The sequence below is a fragment of the Choloepus didactylus genome, chromosome 9 (genome assembly GCF_015220235.1).
Source record: "Choloepus didactylus isolate mChoDid1 chromosome 9, mChoDid1.pri, whole genome shotgun sequence".
NCBI classification, from domain to species: Eukaryota; Metazoa; Chordata; class Mammalia; order Pilosa; family Megalonychidae; genus Choloepus; species Choloepus didactylus.
In genome coordinates this window covers 124,752,815-124,761,181 of record NC_051315.1, presented here as the reverse complement: position 1 = coordinate 124,761,181, position 8,367 = coordinate 124,752,815, and the positions used below count along the sequence as shown (strand labels likewise).

The following is an 8,367-nucleotide window of genomic DNA, read 5'->3' as shown; positions in this document are numbered from 1 at the left end:
TCAAACAGGCCAAAAAAAAAAAAAAAAAAAACCCAAACAGCAACTTCATAGACAAAAAAAAAAGAAAAAAAGAAACCTTTATCTTTGGCCTTTTTAACCATCTCATACAAACCAACTACTTATAGTACAGCTAAGTACATACACAAAAAAAGTTACTGGAATGCTCGGAATAAGATTGTATTTTTTTGTTGTTTTTGCTTTTTTTACAAGGTTTTTTTTCTCCTTTGAGATTATAATGAACATGGTCACACCACAAGTAAAGTCAGAAGTAGGACAGAGAACGCTCCGAAGGCTGGTTTGGTCATCCGAGATCATTAAAAATGGCTGACCCCTAACAATATGTACAAAAATATAAAATGTAAATAAAAAATACAAACAAATTTTCCTTTTTAAAGTACTTTTAAGAAAAAAAGCAGGGCCTTGGAAGTTTTGGTTCTTTTTTCCTCCCCTGTTGCAAATTCACGTTGTGGTTTTGGTTGGGTGGTGGAGAGCGCGTGTCATCTGCGGGTGGCGCTGTCCGCGGTGGGTGGCGGGCGGCCTCTCTACTCGAAGGTGACCACGTTTAGATTCTGAGACGGGAAGTGAAGGGTGAATAGGTCACGGCGGCCTTTTTTTTTTTTTTTTTTTAAGTTTAATGTTTCCTTTTTTGCTGTCTAGTCATCCTCATCGGTCTTCTGCTTCTTGGTGTCCACGTCATCATCCTGGGCAGAGACACACGGTGTCAGGGGACCCTCAGAGCCCACCTGGCTGCCTGCCCGAGCTCCTGCTAGCACAGCAAGGACCAGGCACCCACAGCTCCAACAGCCCCTCACCCATCTTCCCTCCTTTCCCGCAAGGGAATCTCTGCAGCACCAGACGGCCAGGAGGCCCAACGCCAGGTCAGAATCATCCCCTCCAGCTTTAGTGCCTCAGGTACAGCTTGGGAGGTGGGGGTTGTCTCGTATAAACCTCAGACCCCAACCGCCTTCCCACAAAAGCCAGAACCCACCTCATCATCTTCAGCTGCCCGTTTGCCCGTAGCTGCCTCAGCCTCCTCATCTTCATCTCCATCCTCCTCCTCACCTGGAGAGAAATCAAGGGCCGGTCAACCACACTGTCCCCAGCCAACCAGGGAGCAGCCAGCAACGGGGGCAGCGCCAAATGGCTCTCACTGGGAAATCTCCCCCAGGAACTGATTCTGCTGGGTGGGGTGTTCCTGATGTTTTTGCAGCCTGAAAAACTGGTCCAGTCAGGGGACCCCCACCCTCACCCAGCACTTGTCTTCAGAAAGGAGAAGGCCAGGGACTGCACCCAGGGAGGACCAAGCCAACACAACAGATCAGCTGAGCAGACCGGTGGCTTTCAAAGCAGCCTAGAGGCACTCTCCAGTGGACACACGCACACACAGTGCCTCAAGTCCCTACTTTAAAATGAGAAAGCCACACTCTAAGCAACAGGACCACCCACTGGGCCCCCAAACATCATCCACCACCACCACCCCCAGGAGCCTCCAATTTCTTCCCTTCAGCCAGGCAGGGCAAGGAAATGTACCAGAAAAGGGGACAAGGCTACTCACCATCTCCTTCCTCCTCCTCCTCTTCTTCCTCCCCACCTTCTTCCTCTTCTTCATCTACCTCATTGTCAGCCTCCTGTTCCCCATTTTCTTCATTCTTCTCAACAAAAAACACAAGTCGTTACTCAGTAGGCCGAGCCTAGGTAAGGACAGAGCACCCCTCCTGGAGACCCTGCCCCTCCAGATCCCTCCCAATGCTTCTGCAGCTTCACACCATCCAAGTACCCCTCACCAACTGCCCCTGGAGCTCTAACGGCAGCCAGACACAGGAGGTGCCTGAGGGCTCGGCCTCCTTCCTCGCCCTGGGCTAAGCCCAACACCAGAGTAAGAAGAACTTGGGCCAGGAGTGGCTAGGGCTCCCAAGCAGGCGACACTCACAGCGTTCCCATTAGCAGGTGCGTCTCTTCCGTTCTCTGCCTCCTCCACAACTTCCTTCTTCTCCTTTAAATCCTTCAAAAAGAAAGAGATAACCAGAAAGTCAGATGAGCTACCCAGGACCACAAAAAGGGCCCGAGGACTACAATAGGGCTGATTTATGGGCCCAAAACTACAAGAGGCCACCTGGAGCCAGTGGGAGGAGGAACCAGCCAGAGCCAAAGACGCTACCAAATGCAGCCGGGCTCCAGCCTGCCTATCCGCTCAGCTCGGAGGGCAGCACCCGAGAGCAGGGGCCCCGCGGCTGTTCCATCCCCTCCTCACCCCACGCCTCTTACGACAGAAGCCGTGTGGCAACCACAGCCCCAAACCCGTCTGCCCGGCCAGACGAGCCGACGGACACTTCACTTTCACTCACGCCCACCACAGGCTTGTCTCCAACCAGAGAGCGCTCCACCTCTCCAATGCTCCTTGGAAGACGCAGGTTCGTGCCATAAATAAGGTAGGAAGGGGAGGGCTCCGATTGCGCGGGGAAAACTCCCCGGGGCGGAGCAGCTGGGGAGGGCACGCGAAGGAGCAAGAGGCAGAGCCAGGGGAGGCCGCGGGATACCTAGTTCTTAGCAACTCGACAAGCGCTCCCAGCCCAGGGTATCCGGGGTCTGAAGGAGCCCAAGCCCCACGGAGCCCCCGTTTCAGACAGCTACCCCGGGTGCCCGCGATGGCTGCCAGGAATTGGGCACGGGCTCCGGCGGGCTCTCCCAGGCCCGAGACCTCTCCCCTTGCTCAGCCGCGCGCCGGTCGGACGAACAGCCGGCCTCCAACGCAACCTGCGTGAGCGCCCCACTTCCTTCCCGCCTTCTCGCCAGTCCACGACACCTCGCGAGGCGGACAGGGCCACAGTTCTAAAGGGCAGCGCCGCCACTGGCGCTCCGAAGCCGCGTAGCCTTTTCCACTACCGCGTCCGAGTGGGCCGCCAACACAAACAGGCGCCGAGCGGCCCGGGGACGGCGGACGCTCGGCCGCCGGCCAGCGAGAGGTCCCACGGCACCTGCCGGGACTGTTCCCCGGGCCGACCCGGCTGCCGCGACCCCTGGTGCCGCCCGCTCCCGCCCCCTGGCGGCCGGAGCCCCGGGGAGCGGGTGGGGGCGGGGAGGTCACGGCGCGCAGGCGCGCACCCCCCGCCCGGCGGGCTTTGCGCGCGGGCCTCGGCACGCACTGCGCGCGCGGAGCACGTGGCCCGGGGCCGCCGAGTGCGCCCCTGGTTGGCCCTGGAGACCCCGAGCCGGCCGGCTGTGCTCGCCGTGTTGAGGCCGCGGGCAGTGCGCCAGTCCTTCTTCACTGCGCGACGCCCCCCCCCCCCCCCACAGCAGCCCTGGAAGCGCGGGCCTGCGTCTCTGCATTTGGCGGGCAAAGTCCCCCAAGAGGCCGCTCGAAGCCCGCGGGGCTGTCTCAGCCCCACTACCCAAGGCCGTCGGGGGCGCATTCCACCGGGACATTTATTGCCGCCCGCGGGAAATTGCCATGGAGAAAACTGAACACATAGGCCCCGTATTCAGGGAAACCGACCCTCCCAATGAATTGGCTCCCGGGCTGGACCCAGAGCGGACCGGCGAAAGCCCTACCGGGAACGCGGCCGCCAGCTCCGCTACGCCAGGGGAGTCGGCCCTGGGAGATGGCGGGAGGTGACGCCAGTGGCAAAAGGGTTAAGAAGACGCCAAGGTGACTCGCGCCGCTCCCCGCAGGGGCGCAAGGGGGGCGCAGACCAGGGTCCAAAAGTAAAGAAGACGGCCCGCTTCAAAGCGCGGCTCTCCGCTTAAGGCGGAAACCCTCCGGAGGCGAGCTGAGGGACCCAGCGGCGCCGGACCACCCGCCCGCCTCGGGGGAAGCTGGAACGGAGCCGCGCCAGCCGCGCAGCAACTCAAAACCGAGGGCACTGAACCCGCAGCGCTGGGACCCGAGAACCCCTCCTCCTGCGGCGCTGATCGGCCCCGTAACCGGCCAGCCGCGGTCACAGCTTTTGTTCGGTTCTGTCCCCCCCGAAGCTGCCGCGAACACGGCGATCCCGGGCAGCCGAGGGGGGCGCCCAATGTCGCCCGGCGCGCGGCTCCTTCACTTTCCGCTTCCTCCCCCAGGAGCGTGGGCTAGTCCTCTTCTCAGCCAAGCCCAGTGCCGCCGATGGATTACTGAAGCTAAGCGGCCGCTCCCCGCGCACAACCCGTGGAGGGCGGCGACTCCCGCCTCCCCCGAGGGCTCGGAAGGCAGAAGAGATCTTCACACCTCCGCGGAGACAATCGACGTCTCGGCGCCCGAGCACCAAATAACCCACCTCCGGCGGGCCGCAGGGCGCGAAACCGGCGGACCGGCGCCGAACAAAGAGCAACGCCGCCGGCGGGCGCCCGCCGAGGAGTCGCCACTTCCCGCAGCCCGCCCGGGCCTGCGCGCGCGCCCCCCAGCACTTCCGATTCCCAAAGCGCTCGAGTTTCAAAGTTATTTCCGTGCGCCCCGCGGGCCGACGACCCCAGCCCAGCCCCTCTCCTCCCGCTGCCACTTAGACGACTGACAAACAAGTTTCGGGACCCGTGAAACCAGCCCTGCCCGAGGTCACCGTCTCCGCGCCCGTCTCCCCGGGCCCCTAAGGGCGCTCGGCCCGCTCCCCGACGGGCACCACGGCTGCCCGCGGCGCTTCCCGCCCCCTCCCCCGCACACACAAAAGAGTGGGCTGCCCGAAGGCACCAGACCGGGAGCGGCAGGCTCCCCGCGGGAAAAAGCAACAGCAGGTTCGAGGTAGTCCAGCCGCCGCGCGCCAAGCACCGCTCTGGCGCCGCGCGCGGACCCCGAGGGGGCGCGCGACATCCAGCCTCACCTTGGTGGTGATTTCGGAGCTGGTATCCACGGCCGCGTCTGACATGGTGGGGCACGCCGGTGGTCCGATGTAACGGATTAAAAAAAAGGGAGAGTTCGGAGACTCTGGCGATAAAGCTGCCGGTGTCCGCGGCGGCTGCGCGCACGGCGGAGGTGGCTGCGGCGAGCGGCGAGCGGCGAGCCAGCCCGAAGAACAATGCAAAGATGGCTTTTCCGAGCAGCCAGTGGGGAACTCACGCGGCGCCAGAACCTTTAATATAGATTAGTGGGCGGTGCTCAGCCTCCCGTACCCGGCCGGTATTGGCTGAGCGCAGGGAGCGGGCGCTCTCTCATTGGCTCGATTCCGAACAATGGGCAAGCGTGCTTAAAGTGGCAGTGCCCCGTCGCGGCCTGCGCTGCGCAGCCGCGGGCCGCACTGTCATTCAAGGACTGAGTTTGCCGGGTCTCATCGGCGCCAGGCTCGCGGGGGAGGGGCGCGCGGGCGCGCTAGAGGCGCGCGCTCCCGCTGCTGTTTTGCTGGGGCTGCTGACGCAGAAAGCCAATGCGCGGCAAAGCTGCCCGACCAGCCCCCCGCCCCAGCGACTGCTCGGAAGGAGGGGGAGGGAAGACGAGGAGGAGGAGGGAAGAAGCGGGGGTGGGGGGAGAAGGCGCGGGCGCGCACGACGGCTGCCAGCGAGGGGGAAGGGAAGGCCCGGGTGCTGGGCTGCGCTCGCCCTGGGCGGTGCCCTTGTGCAGTGCCCGCGGAGATGCCGCCTCCCGCGCCTGGACACCTTCGACTAAGAACTGTCCCCAGGGCACTGGGCGGCAGCCCCACGGAGAGCAGCGAGGGCTTAGGGCGAGACCCGCGCCCCGGGCTGCCCCGCCCTTCCCCACCACGCGCTCCCACCCGCTGCCCCGGCCCGGGCGCTCGTAGTCTGCGGGGAGGTGACCCAGTTGCCCACCGCCAGCCCTGCATCCGCCGCCCGATACGGCCGACGAGTGGGCACCGTGCCAAGCACACACTCGGGGACTCGTGCGTCGAGCGAATTCGAGGGCAGGATCATGGGCCAGAGGGCCCTCGACAGCCCGCGAGCCTCGCGCCGAACAGTGGTCCCCGCACTCTAGGGCTCTGGGCAGCGCCCGTCCCGAGAGGTCACTGCCGTCGAGACAGCCTCGGGACAGCCTCCTTCCAGGGTACGACCCGGCCATCGAGTCTATCCCTCTCCCACCCCGTCTCAGGGCTGCGAGGGGCACCTGAACTTCTACACTGCGTGGTTGTCGGGGAAAATACTTGTCGCTTAGGTCATCTAGGCTAGTCTTCGGGGTTCCTTGAAATTTGGGGGCCACTTAGGGAAGCACGCGGAGCCCCGCGCAGGGAGGCATCAAGCAGCCACACTCAAGATGGCGCCGTCCTCGGCAGGCGTGGCGTGATGTGGCGTTCCAATCCACGCCAAGTTTCCGAAAACCGTAGGCTACATCCTCTTTATCGCCACCGCACCTGGCTGTCGAACCTTAGATCTGCCGGGTGGGAGGAAAGACTAGAATAGGTGAAAAGATACTTCAGAAAAATACCTGTGCCACACACAAGATGGCGACATATTGGGGTTCGGCTTTGTGTGGCCAGAAGAGGGCGCCCGACGCGGAAGGCGGGACTGCGGAGAAACGAGCGCACACTGGCTGAGAGTGGCGGGCGAACACAAAGTTGACGCTTTGCGTCCTGCCATTGGCAGAGTCTGCTGTCTGTCTCTTGGGGCCGCCGATCTGGGAATGGGGAAAACCCGGAGTCTGGGCTCGTGGAGCGCGGACGAATGCCAAGTCCAGCAGAGTTTGAGGGCAAGGGCGAAAACAGAGGCTGAGCCGACCTTTCTCGGTTCTCTTAGGTCAGGGGCGAGCTGGCTCTATTCTCCTCGCGAGGCCGAGCTCGTTCCCGAGCACTCGCCCTGCTGCCTCCCTGGGCCCCGCTGGCCACTGGGGTGCAGGGCGGGGCGCCGACCCCCCGTACCCCCATCTGTCCCTCTCGCTCTCCCCGTGCCCCGCACGCCTCAGGCCCGCACTCCCCTTCACATCTCCGGATTTGGCCACTGGCCTCTGGGACTTTTCCGGGCAATTAGTCCTTTGGGGAGAAGCCTGGACTCCCTGTTCGTTTGATCGGGAGAAACGTGGGGCAGGTGCTGGGCAGGGCGGGGGCACCGCGCCAACTCCCGCCGCCCGGCGGTCGCCATCCAGCCCCAGGCGCGCGGCGGCGGAGGGGGCGCCCCCCGGGTCTCCGCCCTACCCCAAATGGCCCGAGGTGGGATTGAGATTCTCCCCAGGCTGGGCGCGCGCCAGTTTTAGGGACTCTCACAATGGTGTCCCCAAGGACCACGTGTCCCAACTTTGTTCGGTCCCCTCCCGGCGCCCCTGCCGCCGCGGTCCCGCCTCTGGGCCACATCCTCAGAGAGGTGGAGGGATTACGTGGCACGGTAAACCCACCACGAGAGCGCCGTCTACCTGCGGCGCGTCCGTTAAACTCGGGTTACCCTCGAGGGCGTTGCTGAGTCCACCAAACCCGGAGGCGGTGAGCCCTTGGTCTGAGCCACATCTAGGCCGATTGAGGCTTCCTCCCAGTCTGGATGGTGGCCTTGGGCAGTCACCTCGGTGTCCACAGCGGAAAAATGGGCAAGACCGCTCTAGATTCTGGCCTTGGGTTGGGGGGGGGGAGTGGCGGGGCAAGCAAACACCAGGGAGGAGCTGGGTGAACATGAACTTCCCTTGAGGAACTTCTTTGCCTGGCCAGTTCCCTCTGCTAGAGATGGACCAGGAAGCCGCCTCCCAACCCCGGGTCAGGGGCCATTTACATTCTCCAAGCACTCACTGAGTGCCTGCTGTGTACAGGACAGAACTTTGGCTCATGCTGCAAGGATTTTCATTTACTCTCTGCACCTTAAAAGGTGCGTAGGGCAATGACGGGGTTGAATCATCTGAAAATGATGTTTTTGCAGCTCAAAGCCAGTTGAATATCAGTGAGTTTATAGGTTCAACTTCTGATAGGAGATCATCCTCGTTTTAATAATGCAAAAAGGCAGACCAAGGGATTCCAGCAAGGGAGTTGGAGTGACCAAACAAGTCAGCAGGACTAAAATCCTAGCCTGCAGGAATCTGGATGGTTAGGTGAGCACTGGAGTGGAGCACTCTGATGTCCTCCTCACTGCAGGAAGGTGGCATCTGAGCACTCCTAAGTGGAGGAGTTACTTAGGCTGTGAAGCGCTTCTTCATTCCTCTGGCTACAGGCCACTCCCTCCCTCACTGGCTCTCTCTGAACAGGGCTGTTCTTCCTGTCCCCTGTCATTTCCACTCACTGATGCATCTCCTGCCCTTTGATGCTACACAGAAGGCCAGGAGGCTCCAAGACAAGCCAGGTGTCCCTGGCAGGCCGCATTACCTGTCCCAGGTCTGTTCACAGCGCAAGGTACACTGGGCTTGGGTTCGGGTTCCTCTGAGCCAGGGGCCCCAAATGGCCTCCAGGCCAGTTTTGTTTACTGCCTACTGAGCCCAGCCTGAGTCACTCATTTATTTCACTTGCCTGGCCCCAGAGGCATTTAAGTTAGCAATCCCTGCTC

The 8,367-nt window shown here is 62.0% G+C and overlaps 1 protein-coding gene across 1 annotated transcript; it reads right to left on the bottom strand.

Annotated features, from left to right (window-relative positions):
* Positions 1-596: 596 nt before the first annotated feature.
* On the bottom strand, positions 597-5,031 carry PTMA (prothymosin alpha). Its single transcript, XM_037849579.1, has 5 exons — positions 4,791-5,031; positions 1,931-2,002; positions 1,556-1,649; positions 989-1,062; positions 597-701 (listed from the first exon to the last, which is right to left on the bottom strand). Exons 1-5 carry the CDS (start codon positions 4,833-4,835, stop codon positions 654-656), a joined length of 333 nt encoding a protein of 110 aa, XP_037705507.1. The 5' UTR covers positions 4,836-5,031; the 3' UTR covers positions 597-653.
* Positions 5,032-8,367: the final 3,336 nt, after the last annotated feature.

What these genes read in the sequence shown, in the direction of transcription:
- PTMA (XM_037849579.1), bottom strand. Translation starts at nt 4,835, where the DNA reads ATGTCAGACGCGGCCGTGGATACCAGCTCCGAAATCACCACCAAG. An exon ending in GCTCCGAAATCACCACCAAG is followed by an intron (nt 2,003 to 4,790) that starts GTGAGGCTGGAT and finishes TTCTTTTTGAAG; the next exon opens with GATTTAAAGGAGAAGAAGGA. An exon ending in GGGCAGCTGAAGATGATGAG is followed by an intron (nt 702 to 988) that starts GTGGGTTCTGGC and finishes GTCTCTGCCCAG; the next exon opens with GATGATGACGTGGACACCAA.